Below are 25,702 nucleotides of genomic sequence, written 5' to 3'. Positions count from 1 at the left end.
CAGCTACTCTTCCTGGGGTTTATTATGGATCCCCATTAGTTCCTGCCAAGACACCAGCTACTCTTCCTGGGGTTTATTATGGATCCCCATTAGTTCCTGCCAAGACACCAGCTACTCTTCCTGGGTTTTATTATGGATCCCCATTAGTTCCTGCCAAGGCAGCAGCTACTCTTCCTTGGGTTTATTATGGATCCCCATTAGTTCCTGCCAAGGCAGCAGCTACTCTTCCTGGGGTTTATTATGGATCCCCATTAGTTCCTGCCAAGACACCAGCTACTCTTCCTGGGGTTTATTATGGATCCCCATTAGTTCCTGCCAAGGTAGCAGCTACTCTTCCTGGGGTTTATTATGGATCCCCATTAGTTCCTGCCAAGGTAGCAGCTACTCTTCCTGGGGTTTATTATGGATCCCCATTAATTCCTGTCAAGGCAACAGCTACTCTTCCTGGGATTCAGCAACATTAAGGCAGAGATATGCAATAAAAATATTACATGACATTACATAACACTTTTCACAACACATTAAGTGGGTGTCCTTAGGCCACTACTCTACTACCACATATCTACAACACTATGATGTGTGTGTGATTGAGAGATGGAGAGAAAGTGAGAATGAAGACGAGAGCAAGGAAGAGGGTATGTACAGTGTGTGTGTGTATGTACTGTGTGTGTGTACAGTGTGTATTGTGTGTGTACAGTGTGTACAGTGTGTACTGAGTGTGTGCATTTGTAAGACAGGATTATGAACGCCTTTTACCCAATTCATTAAATTTGCTAAAGCCATTCCACCTGCCTCCTCCCCCTTCTCTCCTCTCCTCTACTCCCCCCCTCCTCTCCTCCTACCCCCTCCCCTCCTCTCCTACCCCCTCCTCTCCTCTCCTCCCCCCTCCTCTCCTCTACCCCAGTCTCCTCTAGCCACTGTAAGAGGGTTTCTACCTGTGTGATGGCTAAACCAAGGGCTGTCCCCAAGTGTTTCTCATGTAAGATGCCTGCTCTGTGTGTGTGTGTGTGTGTGTGTGTGTGTGTGTGTGTGTGTGTGTGTGTGTGTGTGTGTGTGTGTGTGTGTGTGTGTGTGTGTGTGTGTGTGTGTGTGTGTGTGTGTGTGTGCGTCCTGCCCTGACTGGAGTGTACACGTCGGTAGATGGGAGATCCAAACCTCCTTGGCTTCTCCTGGGATCAATAGCCAAAACGCAGATGGTACACACACACACACACACACACACACACTGTGGATCCCAACAGCTCGGCATGGCTTGGCTTCCCAGCCCTCCTCCTGATGAACACACTGGGATACCTCGTGGTACTTCCTCATCCACCTGGGTTGTGGGAGAACAACAACAATATTCCAATGGCCAAAATCATTAAGAATCATATTGAAAATGTTGAACATCATATTGTTAATCCCAGGAGAGCCCAGAGGAGGATGGGTTGGGGTTTCTAAGGTCTGGCCTGCAAAGAGCCTGTCTTGTCATTCCCAGAGTAATGGCTGTAAATGAACAGTGTGTGTGTGTCTGTGTGTGTAATGGTGTGTATACAGTAACTACATACAGAGTGGCAATCAACGTAACCCTGTGGTGTTGGTGATGGGTAGGGCCTGGAGTTTTTTCCATTCCATGTGACCTGACCAGGAAATACTCTGGGCCTTAGCGATGGGGTGTTGTTGTTAACAGCGTTTCTGGGTGTGTGGTTGGTGGTGTTTTCCTGTTGACTGTGTGAAGGGGTGCTCTTGGTAAAAATTGCCCGTAGGCACAGATCTAGGATCAGTTTAGACTCCCCCCAATCCTAACCTTAACCATTAGAGGGGGGGAAAGCTAAACTGACCTTAGATCAGTGTCAAGGCTAGGGACACTTCTTACTCGTGACTTGTTCCTGTGTGCTGTGTAAAGAGATAATAGCATGGTTGTGGTAATTGCAGATCCAGCCCTGTAGGGCGGCACTACGGTGAGTACACACAGGGAGTCTGTACATAGTGGGGGGGCAGTAAAGAAGAACAAAGCAGCTCAACTAGGCCGAGAGGACTTGATTGTAATGTAAGACCTGTGTGAAACTCTTGAGTTTGGTGTCAATCATGCATTGATGTCAAGTTTGTTACATGTGGATCTCAGGTTAGGATGTGGCCCCTTGAGATACAGGAATAAATCAAACTCAGTCTGGTAACACTAAAAAAAAACTAAACAAAAACAATTGGGACAATAAAGAGGCATATATGGTGAAAGTTTGGAGGAATAAGCTATTTATTTTCTCAGAAACGGTTGTATAGATACTGTGCTTTGGGATCTATTGTAGAGAGAAGGTTCTGCATCTCAAACGGCACCCTATTCCCTTTGTAGTGCACTACAGGCACTATGGGTCTTGGTCAAAAGTAGTGCACTAGATAGGGAATAGGGTGCCATTTAGGATGCACTCCTGGTCTCTCTTGACTCCACAGAGCTTAACAGTCCCATTACACAGGGGTCAAAACCCCAACCTGTGCCATTTTGTTGGGGGTTCCTCCTATTGCAATTATCTACATTATGGAAGACCCTCTCCTCCCCTCTTTATATATCCCTCTTTTGTTTCTCTCTCTTATTCGCTGATGTATCTCTTTCTCTCTGTTCTTCCTCTTCTCCCTCCCTCTCTCTCTCTCCCTCCCTCCCTTTCTCTCTGTTCTTCCTCTTCTCCCTCCCTCTCTCTCTCTCCATCCCTCCCTTTCTCTCTGTTCTCCCTCCCTCTCTCTCTCTCCATCCCTCCCTTTCTCTCTGTTCTTCCTCTTCTCCCTCCTCTTCTCTCTCTCTCTCCCTTTCTCCCTCTGTTCTTCTTCCTCTTCTCCCTCCCTCTCTCTCTCTCCCTCCCTCCCTTTCTCTCTGTTCTTCCTCTTCTCCCTCCCACTCTCTCCCTCCCTCCCTCCCTTTCTCTCTGTTCTTCCTCTTCTCCCTCCCACTCTCTCCCTCCCTCCCTTTCTCTCTGTTCTTCCACTTCTCCCTCCCTCTCTCTCTCTCCCTCCCTTTCTCTCTGTTCTTCCTCTTCTCCCTCCCACTCTCTCTCTCCCTCCCTCCCTTTCTCTCTGTTCTTCCTCTTCTCCCTCCCACTCTCTCCCTCCCTCCCTCCCTTTCTCTCTCTCACTGTGGGTCTTTCATATCTCCCTCCCTCCCTCCCTTTCTCTCTCTCACTGTGGGTCTTTCATATCTCTCTCCACTCTATTTTTTGTTTCCTTCTTTGACACATTTGTGTGTAAGCCTCAGAAGTAACAGTGCGACCACAGTCAGTCACCCGAGGGCCTGGGAACCAACGAGCTGCTTTGTATCATCACTACTGCCCAAACACTAGTGGGTGCTTGGATGCATGTCTGTGAGGAGGGAAGGGCTGGCAAGGGTCTAATCAGAGATTTCTCTCCCAGTCGGGTTGAGGCTGGAATCCATAGAACATTTCATAGGATCTCTGTGCTAGAATCAAATGAATGATTCAAAAGTGATGTCATAAAGCGGAAGTAGTGTACATGCAGTGGGATCCACAAAATGATTGGATCATTTTGCTCACATATACTTCCTGGTCTCTTATATGACACCTGCTGAATTCAGAGCCGTACATCTCAATGTGTGAATCCCAAATGCCACCGTATTCCCAATATAGTGCAATGCTTTTGATACAGGGCTCATTGAGCTCTAGTCTCAAATATCACACTATATAGGGAATATGGTGACCTCTGGGTCACAACCTACCTATCTGTCTCTGGTTGAATCATTCCTTTCAAACCCAGGCTCCGTGTGATGCTCCAGCACACAGAGACAGAAGGTCTTTCTACTTCCTTCATTGTCCTCCTCCTTGCCTTTCACACAGAAAAATCATTTCAACCCTTTCCAAATTAACAGCTTGGATAAAGAACCAGCCCAGCCCAACCCTGTCTGTACTACCCCTTCCCCTCACCTCTCCTCACCTCCTCTCATCCCCCCTCACCTCTCGTCCTCTCCTCACCCCAGGTGTGGGTCTGGGTGTGGCTCCACCCACCTCACTCTCTTGTGTTTCTACAGGTTACATCGAGGCTGCTGTCATCCCCGTTGGTGCTAGGAGAATCAAAGTTGTGGAGGACAAGCCCTCACACAGCTTTCTGGGTAACACACACACACACACACACACACACACACACACACACACACACACACACACACACAAGTTTTCTGACAAGTTATGAATAGATCTCTAAGGTATATAATGACTAACATGACAAGAGGATTTGATGATGCAAGATGTGTTGAATTGCAGGAAATAAGCTTTAAACCTGCAAAATTCTCTCTCCGCCAACAAGACGGTTGTGAAACGTCTGTATAAGTCACTGTGGGCCATGCAATATTAATGTACAAGTCACTGTGGGTCATGCAATATTAATGTACAAGTCACTGTGGGCCATGCAATATTAATGTACAAGTCACTGTGGGTCATGCCATATTAATGTACAAGTCACTGTGGGCCATGCAATATTAATGTATAAGTCACTGTGGGTCATGCCATATTAATGTATAAGTCACTGTGGGTCATGCAATATTAATGTACAAGTCACTGTGGGCCATGCAATATTAATGTACAAGTCACTGTGGGCCATGCAATATTAATGTACAAGTCACTGTGGGTCATGCCATATTAATCTATAAGTCACTGTGGGTCATGCAATATTAATGTACAAGTCACTGTGGGTCATGCAATATTCATGTTTAAGTCACTGTGGGTCATGCCATATTAATCTATAAGTCACTGTGGGCCATGCAATATTAATGTATAAGTCACTGTGGGCCATGCCATATTAATGTATAAGTCACTGTGGGCCATGCCATATTAATGTATAAGTCACTGTGGGCCATGCAATATTCATGTATAAGTCACCGTGGGTCATGCAATATTCATGTATAAGTCACTGTGGGCCATGCAATATTCATGTTTAAGTCACTGTGGGTCATGCAATATTAATGTACAAGTCACTGTGGGCCATGCAATATTAATGTACAAGTCACTGTGGGCCATGCAATATTAATGTACAAGTCACTGTGGGTCATGCAATATTAATGTACAAGTCACTGTGGGCCATGCAATATTAATGTACAAGTCACTGTGGGCCATGCAATATTAATGTACAAGTCACTGTGGGCCATGCAATATTAATGTATAAGTCATCATGCAATATTAATGTACAAGTCACTGTGGGTCATGCAATATTAATGTATAAGTCACTGTGGGCCATGCAATATTAATGTATAAGTCACTGTGGGCCATGCGATATTAATGTACAAGTCACTGTGGGCCATGCCATATTAATGTATAAGTCACTGTGGGCCATGCAATATTCATGTATAAGTCACCGTGGGTCATGCAATATTCATGTATAAGTCACTGTGGGCCATGCAATATTCATGTTTAAGTCACTGTGGGTCATGCGATATTAATGTACAAGTCACTGTGGGCCATGCAATATTAATGTACAAGTCACTGTGGGTCATGCAATATTAATGTACAAGTCACTGTGGGTCATGCAATATTAATGTACAAGTCACTGTGGGTCATGCAATATTAATGTACAAGTCACTGTGGGCCATGCAATATTACTGTATAAGTCACTGTGGGCCATGCAATATTCATGTATAAGTCATTGTGGACCATGCAATATTCATGTATAAGTCACTGTGGGTCATGCAATATTCATGTACAAGTCCCTGTGGGTCATGCAATATTAATGTATAAGTCACTGTGATCCATGCAATATTAATGTATAAGTCACTGTGATCCATGCAATATTCATGTATAAGTCACTGTGCAATGCAATATTCATGTATCAGTCACTGTGGACCTTGCATCAATGAGAGAAATGACACTTTCTGTCTTTTTAAAATGCTTTGAACTTTGGCACAAATGGTGTGAGAGCAATTCTTGAGACACTGGTGCAGGTGTCCATTGGTGAGCCTGGAGCGATATTTGTTTTGAATAAAGTTCATTGTGGAGAAGGCTGATTCACAGCTGTATGTGGAGCCAATCATGGGCAGGATGTCTAGTGCTAGTTTCTTGAGAACAGGGACATCGGCTGCAGGCACCATCTTTCCATCTTTCCCCAGAATGTAAGACAGGGTCACAAAGACACATTTTCTTGTAGCTCAATCAACTCCATTTGCAGTGATGCAACATCTACCCGTCTGAAGAGCTGTTTAGCTTCCTCTGACAACATCTACCCGTCTGAAGATCTGTTTAGCTTCCTCTGACAACTTCTACCCATCTGAAGATCTGTTTAGCTTCCTCTGACAACATCTACCCGTCTGAAGATCTGTTTAGCTTCCTCTGACAACATCTACCCGTCTGAAGATCTGTTTAGCTTCCTCTGACAACATCTACCCGTCTGAAGATCTGTTTAGCTTCCTCTGACAACTTCTACCCGTCTGAAGATCTGTTTAGCTTCCTCTGACAACTTCTACCCGTCTGAAGAGCTGTTTAGCTTCCTCTGACAACATCTACCCGTCTGAAGATCTGTTTAGCTTCCTCTGACAACTTCTACCCGTCTGAAGATCTGTTTAGCTTCCTCTGACAACTTCTACCCATCTGAAGATCTGTTTAGCTTCCTCTGACAACTTCTACCCGTCTGAAGATCTGTTTAGCTTCCTCTGACAACATCTACCCGTCTGAAGAGCTGTTTAGCTTCCTCTGACAACATGTACCCGTCTGAAGATCTGTTTAGCTTCCTCTGACAACTTCTACCCGTCTGAAGATCTGTTTAGCCTCCCTAGACAACTTTTTGTGACTAAGATGGTTCTGGATGACAGCAAGCGATTCTCTTCCAGCAGTGAAATCCCAGGCCCCCGTCCCTGCAGGAGGCCTTTTGCCTTTTGGTAGACCGTCATTTTAAATGAGAATTTGTTCTTAACTGACTTGCCGAGTTAAATAAAGGTTAAATAAAAATGTAAAAAAGTCATCAAAGCTAGCTTTGAGGTTCTTCATCAGCTTCTGGATGAAATCGACATGGTTGGGAACATCTCTGTCTCCCTGCGTTTGCACCAGAAGATTGGAGTTCTCCCTGGGGATCATTCTTGAAAAGCTCCAATTTCAGACTGCTGCTATCATATCACACACTGTGTTGTCCTGTCCCTGAAGCTTAACATTCAGTTGATTGAGGTGTGATGTCATGTCTGTCACACTGTGTTGTCCTGCAGCTTAACATTCAGTTGATTGAGGTGTGATGTCGTGTCTGTCACACTGTGTTGTCCTGTCCCTGAAGCTTAACATTCAGTTGATTGAGGTGTGATGTCGTGTCTGTCACACTGTGTTGTCCTGTCCCTGCAGCTTAACATTCAGTTGATTGAGGTGTGATGTCATGTCTGTCACACTGTGTTGTCCTGTCCCTGCAGCTTAACATTCAGTTGATTGAGGTGTGATGTCGTGTCTGTCACACTGTGTTGTCCTGTCCCTGCAGCTTAACATTCAGTTGATTGAGGTGTGATGTCATGTCTGTCACACTGTGTTGTCCTGTCCCTGAAGCTTAACATTCAGTTGATTGAGGTGTGATGTCGTGTCTGTCACACTGTGTTGTCCTGTCCCTGAAGCTTAACATTCAGTTGATTGAGGTGTGATGTCATGTCTGTCACACTGTGTTGTCCTGTCCCTGAAGCTTAACATTCAGTTGATTGAGGTGTGATGATGTCTGTCACACTGTGTTGTCCTGTCCCTGAAGCTTAACATTCAGTTGATTGAGGTGTGAGTCACACTGTCCCTGAACTTAACATTCAGTTGATTGAGGTGTGATGTCGTGTCTGTCACACTGTGTTGTCCTGTCCCTGAAGCTTAACATTCAGTTGATTGAGGTGTGATGTCGTGTCTGTCACACTGTGTTGTCCTGTCCCTGAAGCTTAACATTCAGTTGATTGAGGTGTGATGTCATGTCTGTCACACTGTGTTGTCCTGCAGCTTAACATTCAGTTGATTGAGGTGTGATGTCATGTCTGTCACACTGTGTTGTCCTGTCCCTGAAGCTTAACATTCAGTTGATTGAGGTGTGATGTCATGTCTGTCACACTGTGTTGTCCTGTCCCTGAAGCTTAACATTCAGTTGATTGAGGTGTGATGTCATGTCTGTCACACTGTGTTGTCCTGTCCCTGAAGCTTAACATTCAGTTGATTGAGGTGTGATGTCGTGTCTGTCACACTGTGTTGTCCTGTCCCTGTCCCTGCACTGTGTTGCTGTCCCTAACATTCAGTTGATTGAGGTGTGATGTCATGTCTGTCACACTGTGTTGTCCTGCAGCTTAACATTCAGTTGATTGAGGTGTGATGTCATGTCTGTCACACTGTGTTGTCCTGTCCCTGAAGCTTAACATTCAGTTGATTGAGGTGTGATGTCATGTCTGTCACACTGTGTTGTCCTGCAGCTTAACATTCAGTTGATTGAGGTGTGATGTCATGTCTGTCACACTGTGTTGTCCTGCAGCTTAACATTCAGTTGATTGAGGTGTGATGTCATGTCTGTCACACTGTGTTGTCCTGTCCCTGAAGCTTAACATTCAGTTGATTGAGGTGTGATGTCATGTCTGTCACACTGTGTTGTCCTGTCCCTGAAGCTTAACATTCAGTTGATTGAGGTGTGATGTCAGTTGATTGAGGTGTGATGTGTCTGTCACACTGTGTTGTCCTGTCCCTGAAGCTTAACATTCAGTTGATTGAGGTGTGATGTCATGTCTGTCACACTGTGTTGTCCCTGCAGCTTAACATTCAGTTGATTGAGGTGTGATGTCCTGTCACAAGCTTAACATTCAGTTGATTGAGGTGTGATGTCATGTCTGTCACACTGTGTTGTCCTGTCCCTGAAGCTTAACATTCAGTTGATTGAGGTGTGATGTCGTGTCTGTCACACTGTGTTGTCCTGTCCCTGAAGCTTAACATTCAGTTGATTGAGGTGTGATGTCGTGTCTGTCACACTGTGTTGTCCTGTCCCTGAAGCTTAACATTCAGTTGATTGAGGTGTGATGTCATGTCTGTCACACTGTGTTGTCCTGTCCCTGAAGCTTAACATTCAGTTGATTGAGGTGTGATGTCATGTCTGTCACACTGTGTTGTCCTGTCCCTCTTAACCAGTTGAAGCTTAACATTCAGTTGATTGAGGTGTGATGTCATGTCTGTCACACTGTGTTGTCCTGTCCCTGAAGCTTAACATTCAGTTGATTGAGGTGTGATGTCATGTCTGTCACACTGTGTTGTCCTGTCCCTGAAGCTTAACATTCAGTTGATTGAGGTGTGATGTCATGTCTGTCACACTGTGTTGTCCTGTCCCTGAAGCTTAACATTCAGTTGATTGAGGTGTGATGTCATGTCTGTCACACTGTGTTGTCCTGTCCCTGAAGCTTAACATTCAGTTGATTGAGGTGTGATGTCATGTCTGTCACACTGTGTTGTCCTGTCCCTGAAGCTTAACATTCAGTTGATTGAGGTGTGATGTCATGTCTGTCACACTGTGTTGTCCTGTCCCTGCAGCTTAACATTCAGTTGATTGAGGTGTGATGTCGTGTCTGTCACACTGTGTTGTCCTGTCCCTGAAGCTTAACATTCAGTTGATTGAGGTGTGATGTCATGTCTGTCACACTGTGTTGTCCTGTCCCTGAAGCTTAACATTCAGTTGATTGAGGTGTGATGTCATGTCTGTCACACTGTGTTGTCCTGTCCCTGAAGCTTAACATTCAGTTGATTGAGGTGTGATGTCATGTCTGTCACACTGTGTTGTCCTGTCCCTGAAGCTTAACATTCAGTTGATTGAGGTGTGATGTCATGTCTGTCACACTGTGTTGTCCTGTCCCTGAAGCTTAACATTCAGTTGATTGAGAGGTGTGATGTCATGTCTGTCACACTGTGTTGTCCTGTCCCTGAAGCTTAACATTCAGTTGATTGAGGTGTGATGTCATGTCTGTCACACTGTGTTGTCCTGCTTAACATTCCCAGTTGATTGAGTGTGATAACATTCAGTTGATTGAGTCCTGCAGATTAACATTCAGTGTGATGTCATGTCTGTCACACTGTGTTGTCCTGTCCCTGAAGCTTAACATTCAGTTGATTGAGGTGTGATGTCATGTCTGTCACACTGTGTTGTCCTGTCCCTGAAGCTTAACATTCAGTTGATTGAGGTGTGATGTCATGTCTGTCACACTGTGTTGTCCTGTCCCTGAAGCTTAACATTCAGTTGATTGAGGTGTGATGTCATGTCTGTCACACTGTGTTGTCCTGTCCCTGAAGCTTAACATTCAGTTGATTGAGGTGTGATGTCATGTCTGTCACACTGTGTGTGTCCCTGAAGCTTAACATTCAGTTGATTGAGGTGTGATGTCGTGTCTGTCACACTGTGTTGTCCTGTCCCAGTTGATTGAGGTGTGATGTCGTGTCTGCCTCACACTGTGTTGTCCTGTCCCTGTAGCTTAACATTCAGTTGATTGAGGTGATGATGTCATGTCTGTCCCTGAAGCTTAACACTGTGTTGTCCTGTCACCTGAAGCTTAACATTCAGTTGATTGAGGTGTGATGTCATGTCTGTCACACTGTGTTGTCCTGTCCCTGAAGCTTAACATTCAGTTGATTGAGGTGTGATGTCACTGTCTGTCACACTGTGTTGTCCTGTCCCTGAAGCTTAACATTCAGTTGATTGAGGTGTGATGTCATGTCTGTCACACTGTGTTGTCCTGTCCCTGAAGCTTAACATTCAGTTGATTGAGGTGTGATGTCATGTCTGTCACACTGTTGTTGTCCCTGAAGCTTAACATTCCTGTCACACTGTGTTGTCCTGCAGCTTAACATTCAGTTGATTGAGGTGTGATGTCATGTCTGTCACACTGTGTTGTCCTGTCCCTGAAGCTTAACATTCAGTTGATTGAGGTGTGATGTCATGTCTGTCACACTGTGTTGTCCTGTCCCTGAAGCTTAACATTCAGTTGATTGAGGTGTGATGTCATGTCTGTCACACTGTGTTGTCCTGTCCCTGAAGCTTAACATTCAGTTGATTGAGGTGTGATGTCATGTCTGTCACACTGTGTTGTCCTGTCCCTGAAGCTTAACATTCAGTTGATTGAGGTGTGATGTCATGTCTGTCACACTGTGTTGTCCTGTCCCTGAAGCTTAACATTCAGTTGATTGAGGTGTGATGTCATGTCTGTCACACTGTGTTGTCCTGCAGCTTAACATTCAGTTGATTGAGGTGTGATGTCATGTCTGTCACACTGTGTTGTCCTGTCCCTGAAGCTTAACATTCAGTTGATTGAGGTGTGATGTCATGTCTGTCACACTGTGTTGTCCTGTCCCTGAAGCTTAACATTCAGTTGATTGAGGTGTGATGTCATGTCTGTCACACTGTGTTGTCCTGTCCCTGAAGCTTAACATTCAGTTGATTGAGGTGTGATGTCACTGTGTTGTCTGTCTTAACACAGTTGATTGTGTTGTCCTGTCACTGTGTTGTCCTGAAGCTTAACATTCAGTTGATTGAGGTGTGATGTCATGTCTGTCACACTGTGTTGTCCTGTCCCTGAAGCTTAACATTCAGTTGATTGAGGTGTGATGTCATGTCTGTCACACTGTGTTGTCCTGTCCCTGAAGCTTAACATTCAGTTGATTGAGGTGTGATGTCATGTCTGTCACACTGTGTTGTCCTGTCCCTGAAGCTTAACATTCAGTTGATTGAGGTGTGATGTCATGTCTGTCACACTGTGTTGTCCTGTCCCTGAAGCTTAACATTCAGTTGATTGAGGTGTGATGTCATGTCTGTCACACTGTGTTGTCCTGTCCCTGAAGCTTAACATTCAGTTGATTGAGGTGTGATGTCATGTCTGTCACACTGTGTTGTCCTGTCCCTGAAGCTTAACATTCAGTTGATTGAGGTGTGATGTCATGTCTGTCACACTGTGTTGTCCTGTCCCTGAAGCTTAACATTCAGTTGATTGAGGTGTGATGTCATGTCTGTCACACTGTGTTGTCCTGTCCCTGAAGCTTAACATTCAGTTGATTGAGGTGTGATGTCATGTCTGTCACACTGTGTTGTCCTGTCCCTGTCTGTCACAAGCTTAACATTCAGTTGATTGAGGTGTGATGTCATGTCTGTCACACTGTGTTGTCCTGTCCCTGAAGCTTAACATTCAGTTGATTGAGGTGTGATGTCATGTCTGTCACACTGTGTTGTCCTGTCCCCTGAAGCTTAACATTCAGTTGATTGAGGTGTGATGTCATGTCTGTCACACTGTGTTGTCCTGTCCCTGAAGCTTAACATTCAGTTGATTGAGGTGTGATGTCATGTCTGTCACACTGTGTTGTCCTGTCCCTGAAGCTTAACATTCAGTTGATTGAGGTGTGATGTCATGTCTGTCACACTGTGTTGTCCTGTCCCTGAAGCTTAACATTCAGTTGATTGAGGTGTGATGTCATGTCTGTCACACTGTGTTGTCCTGTCCCTGAAGCTTAACATTCAGTTGATTGAGGTGTGATGTCATGTCCCTGTAACATTCAGTTGATTGAGGTGTGACTGTCACACTGTGTTTGTCCCCTTAACATTCCCTGTCACACTGTGTTGCTTAACATTCAGTTGATTGAGGTGTGATGTCATGTCTGTCACACTGTGTTGTCCTGTCCCTGAAGCTTAACATTCAGTTGATTGAGGTGTGATGTCATGTCTGTCACACTGTGTTGTCCTGTCCCTGAAGCTTAACATTCAGTTGATTGAGGTGTGATGTCATGTCTGTCACACTGTGTTGTCCTGTCCCTGAAGCTTAACATTCAGTTGATTGAGGTGTGATGTCATGTCTGTCACACTGTGTTGTCCTGTCCCTGAAGCAGTTAACATTCAGTTGATTGAGGTGTGATGTCATGTCTGTCACACTGTGTTGTCCTGTCCCTGAAGCTTAACATTCAGTTGATTGAGGTGTGATGTCATGTCTGTCACACTGTGTTGTCCTGTCCCTGAAGCTTAACATTCAGTTGATTGAGGTGTGATGTCTGTGTTGTCTGTCACACTGTGTTGTCCTGTCCCTGAAGCTTAACATTCAGTTGATTGAGGTGTGATGTCATGTCTGTCACACTGTGTTGTCCTGTCCCTGAAGCTTAACATTCAGTTGATTGAGGTGTGATGTCATGTCTGTCACACTGTGTGTCCTGTCCCTGAAGCTTAACATTCAGTTGATTGAGGTGTGATGTCATGTCTGTCACACTGTGTTGTCCTGTCCCTGAAGCTTAACATTCAGTTGATTGAGGTGTGATGTCATGTCTGTCACACTGTGTTGTCCTGTCCCTGCAGCTTAACATTCAGTTGATTGAGGTGTGATGTCATGTCTGTCACACTGTGTTGTCCTGCAGCTTAACATTCAGTTGATTGAGGTGTGATGTCATGTCTGTCACTGTGTTGTCCTGTCCACTGAAGCTTAACATTCAGTTGATTGAGGTGTGATGTCGTGTCTGTCACTGTGTTGTCCTGTCCCTGCAGCTTAACATTCAGTTGATTGAGGTGTGATGTTGTCTGTCACACTGTGTTGTCCTGTCCCTGCAGCTTAACATTCAGTTGATTGAGGTGTGATGTCATGTCTGTCACACTGTGTTGTCCTGTCCCTGAAGCTTAACATTCAGTTGATTGAGGTGTGATGTCATGTCTGTCACACTGTGTTGTCCTGTCCCAGTCCTCCCTAACATTCAGTTGATTGAGGTGTGATGTCATGTCTGTCACACTGTGTTGTCCTGTCCCTGAAGCTGCAGCTTAACATTCAGTTGATTGAGGTGTGATGTCATGTCTGTCACACTTGTCCTGTCCCTGCAGCTTAACATTCAGTTGATTGAGGTGTGATGTCATGTCTGTCACACTGTGTTGTCCTGTCCCTGAAGCTTAACATTCAGTTGATTGAGGTGTGATGTCATGTCTGTCACACTGTGTTGTCCTGTCCCTGAAGCTTAACATTCAGTTGATTGAGGTGTGATGTCATGTCTGTCACACTGTGTTGTCCTGTCCCTGAAGCTTAACATTCAGTTGATTGAGGTGTGATGTCATGTCTGTCACACTGTGTTGTCCTGTCCCTGAAGCTTAACATTCAGTTGATTGAGGTGTGATGTCATGTCTGTCACACTGTGTTGTCCTGCAGCTTAACATTCAGTTGATTGAGGTGTGATGTCATGTCTGTCACACTGTGTTGTCCTGTCCCTGAAGCTTAACATTCAGTTGATTGAGGTGTGATGTCGTGTCTGTCACACTGTGTTGTCCTGTCCCTGCAGCTTAACATTCAGTTGATTGAGGTGTGATGTCGTGTCTGTCACACTGTGTTGTCCTGTCCCTGAAGCTTAACATTCAGTTGATTGAGGTGTGATGTCATGTCTGTCACACTGTGTTGTCCTGTCCCTGAAGCTTAACATTCAGTTGATTGAGGTGTGATGTCGTGTCTGTCACACTGTGTTGTCCTGTCCCTGAAGCTTAACATTCAGTTGATTGAGGTGTGATGTCATGTCTGTCACACTGTGTTGTCCTGTCCCTGAAGCTTAACATTCAGTTGATTGAGGTGTGATGTCATGTCTGTCACACTGTGTTGTCCTGTCCCTGAAGCTTAACATTCAGTTGATTGAGGTGTGATGTCATGTCTGTCAAAAATGCTACTGTTTCCCTCTTCTCGTCATCAGAAAACTGAGTTGCCTTGTCACTCTTTTGCTCTGATAAGAAAGCTTTGATTTCCTCCTGAATGGGCCAGAATGGTTCCAAAACCCCGCCTTCGCTGAGCCATCTGACATTGTGCAGTAGTACGTCATCAAAGCTGGCATTAGCCTCTGTCAGAAAGCCTCGTAGCAGGCGGTGTTCTTGATCAGTTTCATCATCGCTGTCATGACCTCAGAATACTCTTTTCCCAGACTGGCACACAGGACAGACTGATGGATGATTTATATCAGGACAGGGTGGTCCTCTTTTAAACGTGTAACCAGTCCCCTCCTCTTCCTGCCATGGCTGGAGCTCCATCTGTGGTGATGGAGACCACTGACTTCACATCTCTCCCCCTTTTGGTCAGCATCCCTTTGACATTATCTCCCTGTGTGTCTGCTTCTAGATTTGTTAAGCCCAACAGCTCATCCCAGAATTACGTCTTTGTTTCATAATATAATCTGACAAACAACAGAAGCAGGGCATTGTCAGTGTTATCTGTTGAATCATCCACAGCCAATGAAATGCTTGGTGCATTCTGAATGACCTCATCAAGTTGTGAAGTCAAATCTTCAGCTAATATTTAATTTCTCCTCATTGCTGTGGAATCAAATCAAACTTTATTTGTCATGCCGAATACAAGTGTAGACCTTACCGTGAAATACTTACTTACAAGCACTTCACCAACAGTGTAGACCTTACTGTGAAATACTTACTTACAAGCACTTCACCAACAGTGTAGACCTTACCGTGAAATACTTACTTACAAGCACTTAACCAACAGTGTAGACCTTACCGTGAAATACTTACTTACAAGCACTTCACCAACAGTGTAGACCTTACCGTGAAATACTTACTTACAAGCCCTTCACCAACAGTGTAGACCTCACCGTGAAATACTTACTTACAAGCCCTTCACCAACAGTGTAGACCTTACCGTGAAATACTTACTTACAAGCCCTTCACCAACAGTGTAGACCTTACCGTGAAATACTTACTTACAAGCCCTTCACCAACAGTGTAGACCTTACCGTGAAATACTTACTTACAAGCACTTCACCAACAGTGTAGACCTTACCGTGAAATACTTACTTACAAGCCCTTCACCAACAGTGCAGTTCAAGAAGAGTTAATCAAATATTTACCAAATGAACTGAAGTAAAAAATAAAAGTAACACAATAACATAACAATAACAAGGCTATCCTGCAAACAGTGGCCACACATGCGTTCTTTCACCATCTCAGCGTGTTTTCCCTAAACCAAGCTATCCTCAGTGAACGCCACACATGCGTTCTTTCACCATCTCAGCGTGTTTTCCCTAAACCCAAGCTATCCTCAGTGAACGCCACACATGCGTTCTTTCACCATCTCAGCGTGTTTTCCCTAAACCCAAGCTATCCTCAGTGAACGCCACACATGCGTTCTTTCACCATCTCAGCGTGTTTTCCCTAAACCCAAGCTATCCTCAGTGAACGCATCTCAGCGTGTTTTCCCTAAACACATCCTCGTTCTTTCACCATCTCAGCGTCAGTGTTTTCCCTAAACCCAAGCTATCCTCAGTGAACGCCACACATGCGTTCTTTCACCATCTCAGCGTGTTTTCCCTAAACCCAAGCTATCCTCAGTGAACGCCACACATGCGTTCTTTCACCATCTCAGCGTGTTTTCCCTAAACCCAAGCTATCCTCAGTGAACGCTCCGTTGCACGTTGTTGGGCTTTCAGGAAATTGACATGGACTTTTTGTCTCATATTGGGATTTGAGTTGTTTAATCTTGTTTGTTCTCACCTCCGTGTTCAGAGGATAAGTCTGATCTATATTACTATGCTTGGTGTAATGACGCTTAACATTGCCACTTTTCACGATTGCTTCGGACTCGCTGCATATCAGGCACATTTGTTTTGTTCTGGTTGTGGGGAGAATGCATTTTCCGTCCACTCGCCGTCAACTTAATTTTAAAGGATACTGGTAACTAAGCTCCTTCTATCTGTGATATTAACAAGGATACTGGTAACTAAGCTCCTTCTATCTGTGATATTAACAAGGATACTGGTAACTAAGCTCCTTCTATCTGTGATATTAACAAGGATACTGGTAACTAAGCTCCTTCTATCTGTGATATTAACAGTTGAACCTCAGTAAAATATTTCTGTTTCTTTCTGCCTGCTTGTTCCGAGGTGTTGTAGAGGATATTTGCATTGATGTGATTGGGTAAGCCATGGGCTCTTGCATTTAACCACGTGATTGGATTAGACGGCGCACTAGTAGAGGTGGGGGTTGCTTTGAGAGAGTGAGAGGAAGACAGGTTGCCGAGTTAGAGAGGCCGTGGCGCCCGGGTCATTTTTGAAAGCTGTTTAAAAAAATGATTGATTGACTTTTATATAACTACTGTAAATGCTATGTTGTTGTTCTGCCAGTTGACTTTGACTGCCCCATACAGTCTTAAGCCAGTGCTAAAACATTCTGCACTGTCTAGCATGTTTTGTTCTCTGTCAACTCTGCAGGGAAATTTGAAAGCCGATAAACACACTCATTTGTCAGCCGCTTGTAAAGTGTTTGAACACTTCACTCTTGCGGTTTCCTTTTGAGTGTTCTGACAACAGCTATTAAACATTTTTCTAACTGTTAAGTGCTTTGTCAACAGGAAGGTTACACTGGGGACTTGAGACATCTAGTTCTGTGTGTAATGATAGGACAGGCTGGGATCCTCTCTAGTGATAGGAGGGAGTTGAGGGATGGAGGGAGAAGAGGGATGGAGGGAGAAGAGGGATGGAGGGAGAAGAGGGATGGAGGGAGTTGAGGAATGGAGGGAGAAGAGGGATGGAGGGAGAAGAGGGATGGGGAAGAGAGGAAGGGAAGTAGAGAGGGACAGAGGGAAGGGAGGGAGTAGAGGGATGGAGGGAGAAGAGGGATGGAGGGAGAAGAGGGATGGGGAAGAGAGGAATGGAAGTAGGGAGGGACAGAGGGAAGGGAGGGAGTAGAGGGATGGAGGGAGAAGAAGGATGGAGGGAGAAGAGGGATGGAGGGAGAAGAGGGATGGGGAGGAGAGGAAGGGAAGTAGGGAGGGACAGAGGGAAGGGAGGGAGTAGAGGGATGGAGGGAGAAGAAGGATGGAGGGAGAAGAGGGATGGAGGGAGAAGAGGGATGGGGAGGAGAGGAAGGGAAGTAGGGAGGGACAGAGGGAAGGGAGGGAGTAGAGGGATGGAGGGAGAAGAAGGATGGAGGGAGAAGAGGGATGGAGGGAGAAGAGGGATGGAGGGAGAAGAAGGATGGGGAAGAGAGGAAGGGAAGTAGGGAGGGACAGAGGGAAGGGAGGGAGTAGAGGGATGGAGGGAGAAGAGGGATGGAGGGAGAAGAGGGATGGAGGGAGAAGAGGGATGGGGAAGAGAGGAAGGGAAGTAGGGAGGGACAGAGGGAAGGGAGGGACTAGAGGGATGGAGGGAGAAGAGGGATGGAGGGAGAAGAGGGATGGGGAAGAGAGGAAGGGAAGTAGGGAGGGACAGAGGGAAGGGAGGGAGTAGAGGGAGAAGAGGGAGAAGAGGGATGGAGGGAGAAGAGGGATGGGGAAGAGAGGAAGGGAAGTAGGGAGGGACAGAGGGAAGGGAGGGAGTAGAGGGATGGAGGGAGAAGAGGGATGGAGGGAGAAGAGGGATGGAGGGAGAAGAGGGATGGAGGGAGAAGAGGGATGGGGAAGAGAGGAAGGGAAGTAGGGAGGGACAGAGGGAAGGGAGGGAGAAGAGGGATGGAGGGAGAAGAAGGATGGAGGGAGAAGAGGGATGGAGGGAGAAGGATGGAGGGAGAAGAGGGATGGAGGGAGAAGGATGGAGGGAGAAGAGGGATGGAGGGAGAAGAGGGATGGAGGGAGAAGAGGGATGGAGGGAGAAGAGGGATGGAGGGAGAAGGATGGAGGGAGAAGAGGGATGGAGGGAGAAGAGGGATGGAGGGAGAAGGATGGAGGGAGAAGAGGGATGGAGGGAGAAGGATGGAGGGAGAAGAGGGATGGAGGGAGAAGAAGGATGGAGGGAGAAGAGGGATGGAGGGAGAAGGATGGAGGGAGAAGAGGGATGGAGGGAGAAGAGGGATGGAGGGAGAAGGATGGAGGGAGAAGAGGGATGGAGGGAGAAGAGGGATGGAGGGAGAAGGATGGAGGGAGAAGAGGGATGGAGGGAGAAGAGGGATGGAGAGGGATGGAGAAGAGGGATGGAGGGAGAAGGATGGAGGGAGAAGAGGGATGGAGGGAGAAGAGGGATGGAGGGAGAAGAGGGATGGAGGGAGAAGAGGGATGGAGGGAGAAGAGGGATGGAGGGAGAAGAGGGATGGAGGGAGAAGAGGGATGGAGGGAGAAGAGGGATGGAGGGAGAAGAGGGATAGAGGGAGAAGAGGGATGGGGAGGAGAGGAAGGGAAGTAGGGAGGGACAGAGGGAAGGGAGGGAGAAGAGGGATGGAGGGAGAAGAGGGATGGAGGGAGAAGAGGGATGGGGAAGAGAGGAAGGGAAGTAGGGAGGGACACAGGGAAGGGAGGGAGTAGAGACTGAAAGGCTAGCCACTCCCTTTGAAAACACATCTGGTGATCTAAAGAAACACTCCAACACTACTTCCTTTTGTACAGTGTGAGGTATGTCTCCACCACGTTTTATATGATAAAGTTTCCCCAAGTCGCTGATCTTGGGTCAGATTAGGATGTAGGTAGAGTTATTAAAGTGAATATGCATAGATAATAACAGAGAGTAGCTGTTAGAAGGGGGGGCAATGCAAATAGTCTGGGTAGCCATTTGATTAGATGTTCAGGAATCTTATGGCTTGGGGGTAGAGGCTGTTTAGAAGCCTCTTGGACCTAGACTTGGCGCTCCGGTACCGCTTGCCATGCGGTAGCAGAGAACAGTCTATGACTAGGCTGGCTGGAGTCTTTGACCATTTTTAGGGCCTTCCTCTGACACCGCCTGGTATAGAGGTCCTGGATGGCAGGAAGTTTGGCCCCGGTGATGTACTGGGCCGGATGCACTACCCTCTGTAGAGCCTTGCGGTTGGAGGCCGAGCAATTGCCATACCAGACAGTGATGCAACCCGTCAGGATGCTCTTGATGGTGCAGCTGTAAAACCTTTTGAGGATCTGAGGACCCATGCCAAATCTTTTCAGTCTCCTGAGGAGGAATAGCTTTTGTCGTGCCGTCACGACTGTCTTGGTGTGCTTGGACCATGATAGTTTGTTGGTGATGTGGACGCCAAGGAACTTGAATCTCTCAATCTGCTCCACTACAGCCCCGTCGATGAGAATGAGGGCGTGCTCTGTCCTCCTTTTCCTATAGTCCACAATCAGCTCCTTTGTCTTGATCAAGTTGAGGAAGAGGTTGTTGTCCTTGCACCACACTGTCAGGTCTCTGGCCTCCTCCCTATAGGCTGTCTCATCGTTGTTGGTGATCAGGCCTACCACTGTTGTCATCAGCAAACTTAATGATGGTGTTTGAGTCATGCAGTCATGAGTGAAAAGTGAGTACAGGAGGGGACTGAGCACGCACCCCTGAGGGGCCCTCGTGTTGAGGATCAGAGTTGCGGATGTGTTGTTACCTACCCTTACCACCTGGGGGCAGCCCATCAGGAAGTCGAGGATCCAGTTGCAGAGGAAGGTGTTTAGTCCTAGGGTCCTTAGCTTAGTTTTGAGCTTTGAGGCCACTATGGTGTTGAACGCTGAGCTGTAGTCAATGAATAGCATTCTCACGTAGGTGTTCCTTTTGTCCAGGTGGGAAAGGGCAGTGTGGAGTGCAATAGAGATTGCATCTTCTGTGGATGTGGTATGTTGGTGTGGTATGCAAATTGGAGTAGGTCTAGGGTTTCTGGGATAATGGTGTTGATGTGAGCCATGACCGGCCTTTCAAAGCATTTCATGGCTACAGACATGAGTGCTACGGATCGGTAGTAATTTAGGCAGGTTACCTTAGTGTTCTTGGGCACAGGGACTATGGTGGTCTCCTAGAAACATTTGGTATTACAGACTCAGACAGGGAGAGGTTGAAAATGTCAGTGAAGACAATTGCCAATTGGTCAGCGCATGCATGGAGTACACGTCCTGGTAATCCACCTGGCTCTGCGGCCTTGTGAATGTTGACCTGTTTAAAGGTCTTACTCACATTGGCTGTGGAGAGCGTGATCACACAGTCGTCCAGAACAGATGATGCTCTCATGCATGTTTAGGTGTTACTTGCCTCGAAGTGAGCATAGAAGTTATTTAGCTCGTCTGGTAGGCTCATGTCACTGGGCAGCTCTCAGCTTGCTTCCTTTTGTAGTCTGTAATAGTTTGCAAGCCCTGCCACATCTGACGAGTGTCGGAGCCGGTATAGTATGAGTTCTGTATTGACGCTTTCCCGGTTGGATGGTTCGTCAGAGGGCATAAAGGGATTTCTTATAAGCTTCCGGGTTAGAGTCCCACTGCTTGAAAGCGGCAGTTCTACCCTGGTTAATCTTCAGATTGGGAGAGGAGAAGCTGATCCTCAGTCTGTACCTAAGGGAAACTTGTGAAATACTATGTGTAGAAAAGGAAAAGAGAATTTATGTTTTTTGTAGAGCTAGTAAACAACACAGTGATGACCATGGAACAGTGATGCTAATATTTTAATGATGACCATGGAATAGTGATGCTAATATTCTAATGATGACCATGGAACAGTGATGCTAATATCCTAATGATGACCATGGAACAGTGATGCTAATATTCTAACGATGACCATGGAACAGTGATGCTAATATTCTAACGATGACCATGGAACAGTGATGCTAATATTCTAATGATGACCATGGAACAGTGATGCTAATATTCTGATGATGACCATGGAACAGTGATGCTAATATTCTGATGATGACCATAGAACAGTGATGCTAATATTTTAATGATGACCATGGAACAGTGATGCTAATATTCTAATGATGACCATGGAACAGTGATGCTAATATTCTAATGATGACCATGGAACAGTGATGCTAATATTCTGATGATGACCATAGAACAGTGATGCTAATATTTTAATGATGACCATGGAATAGTGATGCTAATATTCTAATGATGACCATGGAACAGTGATGCTAATATTCTGATGATGACCATGGAACAGTGATGCTAATATTCTGATGATGACCATGGAATAGTGATGCTAAAATTCTAATGATGACCAATGAACAGTGATGCTAATAATCTAACGATGACCATGGAACAGTGATGCTAATATTCTAATGATGACCATGGAACAGTGATGCTAATATTCTGATGATGACCATGGAATAGTGATGCTAATATTCTAATGATGACCATAGGACAGTGATGCTAATATTCTAATGATGACCATGGAACAGTGATGCTAATATTCTAATGATGACCATGGAACAGTGATGCTAATATTCTAATGATGACCATAGGACAGTGATGCTAATATTCTAATGATGACCATGGGACAGTGATGCTAATATTCTAATGATGACCATAGGACAGTGATGCTAATATTCTAATGATGACCATAAGACAGTGATGCTAATATGCTAATGATGACCATAGGACAGTGATGCTAATATTCTAATGATGACCATGAGACAGTGATGCTAATATTCTAATGATGACCATGGAACAGTGATGCTAATATTCTAATGATGACCATGGAATAGTGATGCTAATATTCTAATGATGACCATGGAACAGTGATGCTAATATTCTAATGATGACCATGGAACAGTGATGCTAATATCCTAATGATGACCATGGAACAGTGATGCTAATATTCTAATGATGACCATGAGACAGTGATGCTAATATCCTAATGATGACCATGAGACAGTGATGCTAATATTCTAATGATGACCATGGAACAGTGATGCTAATATTCTAACGATGACCATGAGACAGTGATGCTAATATTCTAATGATGACCATGGAACAGTGATGCTAATATTCTAACGATGACCATGAGACAGTGATGCTAATATTCTAATGATGACCATGGAACAGTGATGCTAATATTTTAATGATGACCATGAGACAGTGATGCTAATATTCTAATGATGACCATGGAACAGTGATGCTAATATTCTAATGATGACCATGGAACAGTGATGCTAATATTCTAATGATGACCATGAGACAGTGATGCTAATATTCTAATGATGACCATGAGACAGTGATGCTAAAATTCTAATGCATTTTAAGTTGATTTAACGATGTGGCTAAACACATTTTGAAAGATCTGAAGTAGTTTTTTTGTATATAGTTAATATTATGTTCCTGGGCAGTTTTATAGTAAAGTGTTTAAATTATTTTCAATTCCATCTAAATCTGTAAGTTCATAGACATGCAGTAAAACAGACGTGTTTAGAAAGAGTCCATTCACTGTGCAAGGTGTTTTTATTTCTCTGGAGCTCTCTCTGGTCGCCGAGTCCTTCCAAAAGACTAATTAAAACAACATGCATTTGGAAAAACCTGGCTCAAACATTCAATTCTTATGGAATGTCTTACAGTACACCCCACCAGTCTCTCTGTCTCGCTCTCTCGCTCTTTATTCTCTCTCTCTTTATTTTCTCGCTCTCTCTCCACCCTCGCTCTCTTTCTAATGCATTACCCAACAACCTTAAGTCAAGCACTGCATGTCCACAGGGGATAACTGTGGACATGCGGTGAGGTAGTCTGTTTGCTGGACTTCACAACCTCCACAGTCTCCACATCAAGGGACACTCTCTTAGTTGGAACCGACTGGGTCTCTGATGCTGTGCTGCTTTCCTGTGGTTCAGGCACTGCGAGAAGTAAAACCTCACTGACCGGGGTCGGCTATTTCGAAAGCAGCCAATTTGGGCATCAAAAGTCATTTTTTAGAGAAGTGAAGAGAAGTGTGTGTTCACTTTGCCTGCCTGCTACATTTTAATTGTTTGTTTGCTCCAATTTAAATTAAAATATATATATTTTAGGTTAGAGACATGGTTTGAATTATGGGTTTGAATAAAGGTAGTGATTTAAGGGGAACAGTCAGAGTGGGAATTGAACCCATCAACCTGCGTTTACAGGTCTAGGCATGTTGGTGGAGACTGTGGTATGCTTACTTTCAATGGAAGTGATAGGGGCAAGTGATAGGGAACCATATAACATCAAGTTGTCCTGAACTTCCTCTTAAATTAATTCTACATCCTGCTTGTTCCAGCAATGAAAGACTCTACCAAGAGGTCCATCAACAGCGACTGGAAGATCGAGCTTCCTGGAGAGTTCCAGCTGGCCGGCACTACAGTGCGCTACGTCCGGAGAGGACTCTGGGAGAAAATGTCCGCCAAGGGACCCACCAAGACCCCGCTGTACCTCATGGTAAACCTATCATGTAGAGAGAGATTGTGTGTGTGTGTGTGTGTGTGTGTGTGTGTGTGTGTGTGTGTGTGTGTGTGTGTGTGTGTGTGTGTGTGTGTGTGTGTGTGTGTGTGTGTGTGTGTGTCCTTATCATGCGAATGCATGTTGAGCTGATTTAACCTGCTCAGTCTACTCCACATGATGACAGAGATCAGAGAGGGACAGATAAAGAACATGGAAATTGGGCTTCAAAGGGAGGAAGTTGTTGTTAGTTTAAATGTAATCTTTATTTAACTAGGCAAGTCAGTTAAGAACACATTCTTATTTCCAATGACAGCCTACCAGGGAACGCTCTAACTACTAGGCTACCTGCCACCCCAAATGGCCCTCTGGAGGCATCATGTGATACAAATGTAGTATCTTAATTAGAGCCAGTTTGCTACAGTAGGGAAATAATCCTGCAGCAACAGGAAATGTCAGTTATTATGTGGATTATACACTGCTCAAAAAAATAAAGGGAACACTTAAACAACACAATGTAACTCCAAGTCAATCACACTTCTGTGAACTCAACACTGTCCACTTAGGACGCAACACTGATTGACAATAAATTTCACATGCTGTTGTGCAAATGGAGTAGACAACAGGTGGAAATGATAGGCAATTAGCAAGACACCCCCAATAAAGGAGTGGTTCTGCAGGTGGGGAACACAGACCACTTTTCAGTTCCTATACTTCCTGGCTGATGTTTTGGTCACTTTTGAATGCTGGCGGTGCTTTCACTCTAGGGGTAGCATGAGACGGAGTCTACAACCCATACAAGTGGCTCAGGTAGTGCAGCTCATCCAGGATGGCACATCAATGCGAGCTGTGGCAAGAAGGTTTGCTGTGTCTGTCAGCGTAGTGTCCAGAGCATGGAGGCGCTACCAAGAGACAGGCCAGTACATCAGAAGACGTGGAGGAGGCCGTAGAAGGGCAACAACCCAGCAGCAGGACCGCTACCTCCACCTTTGTGCAAGGAGGAGCAGGAGGAGCACTGCCAGAGCCCTGCAAAATGACCTCCAGCAGGCCACAAATGTGCATGTGTCTGCTCAAACGGTCAGAAACAGACTCCATGAGGGTGGTATGAGGGCCCGACATCCACAGGTGGGGGTTGTGCTTACAGCCCAACACCGTGCAGGACGTTTTTCATTGGCAAATTCGCCACTGGCGCCCTGTGCTCTTCACAGATGAAAGCAGGTTCACACTGAGCACATGTGACAGACGTGACAGTCTGGAGACGCCGTGGAGAATGTTCTGCTGCCTGCAACATCCTCCAGCATGATCGGTTTGGCGGTGGATCAGTCATGGTGTGGGGTGGCATTTCTTTGGGGGCCGCACAGCCCTCCATGTGCTCGCCAGAGGTAGCCTGACTGCCATTAGGTAAAGAGATCCTCAGACCCCTTGTGAGACCATATGCTGGTGTGGTTGGCCTTGGGTTCCTCCTAATGCAAGACAATGCTAGACCTCATGTGGCTGGAGTGTTCAGCAGTTCCTGCAAGAGGAAGGCATTGATGCTATGGACTGGGCCGCCTGTTCCACAGTCCTGAATCCAATTGAGCACATCTGGGATATCATGTCTCGCTCCATCCACCAACGCCCGTCCAGGAGTTGGCGAATACTTTAGTCCAGGTCTGGGAGGAGATCCCTCAGGAGACCATCCGCCACCTCATCAGGAGCATGGCAAAGGCGTTGTAGGGAGGTCATACAGACACGTGGAGGCCACAC

At 45.6% G+C, this 25,702-nt stretch overlaps 1 protein-coding gene across 4 annotated transcripts in view; it reads left to right on the top strand.

Annotated features, from left to right (window-relative positions):
- The window catches only part of adamts17 (ADAM metallopeptidase with thrombospondin type 1 motif, 17), a 272,173-nt gene that overhangs the window by 191,324 nt on the left and 55,147 nt on the right, over positions 1-25,702 (top strand). For 2 of the 4 annotated variants that reach the window (XM_065012245.1, XM_065012244.1), the window contains exons 16-18: positions 905-979; positions 4,007-4,087; positions 23,799-23,956. In XM_065012245.1, the coding sequence (XP_064868317.1) occupies positions 905-979; positions 4,007-4,087; positions 23,799-23,956 (314 nt within the window). The remainder of the gene's footprint in view (positions 1-904; positions 980-4,006; positions 4,088-23,798; positions 23,957-25,702) is intronic. The other 2 variants (XM_065012247.1, XM_065012246.1) reach the window with 1 other exon arrangement.

Source organism: Oncorhynchus nerka, linkage group LG27 (genome assembly GCF_034236695.1).
Source record: "Oncorhynchus nerka isolate Pitt River linkage group LG27, Oner_Uvic_2.0, whole genome shotgun sequence".
Lineage (NCBI taxonomy): Eukaryota > Metazoa > Chordata > Actinopteri > Salmoniformes > Salmonidae > Oncorhynchus > Oncorhynchus nerka.
Note: the sequence above shows the minus strand (reverse complement) of the source record. Positions and strands in the feature narration are given on the sequence as shown.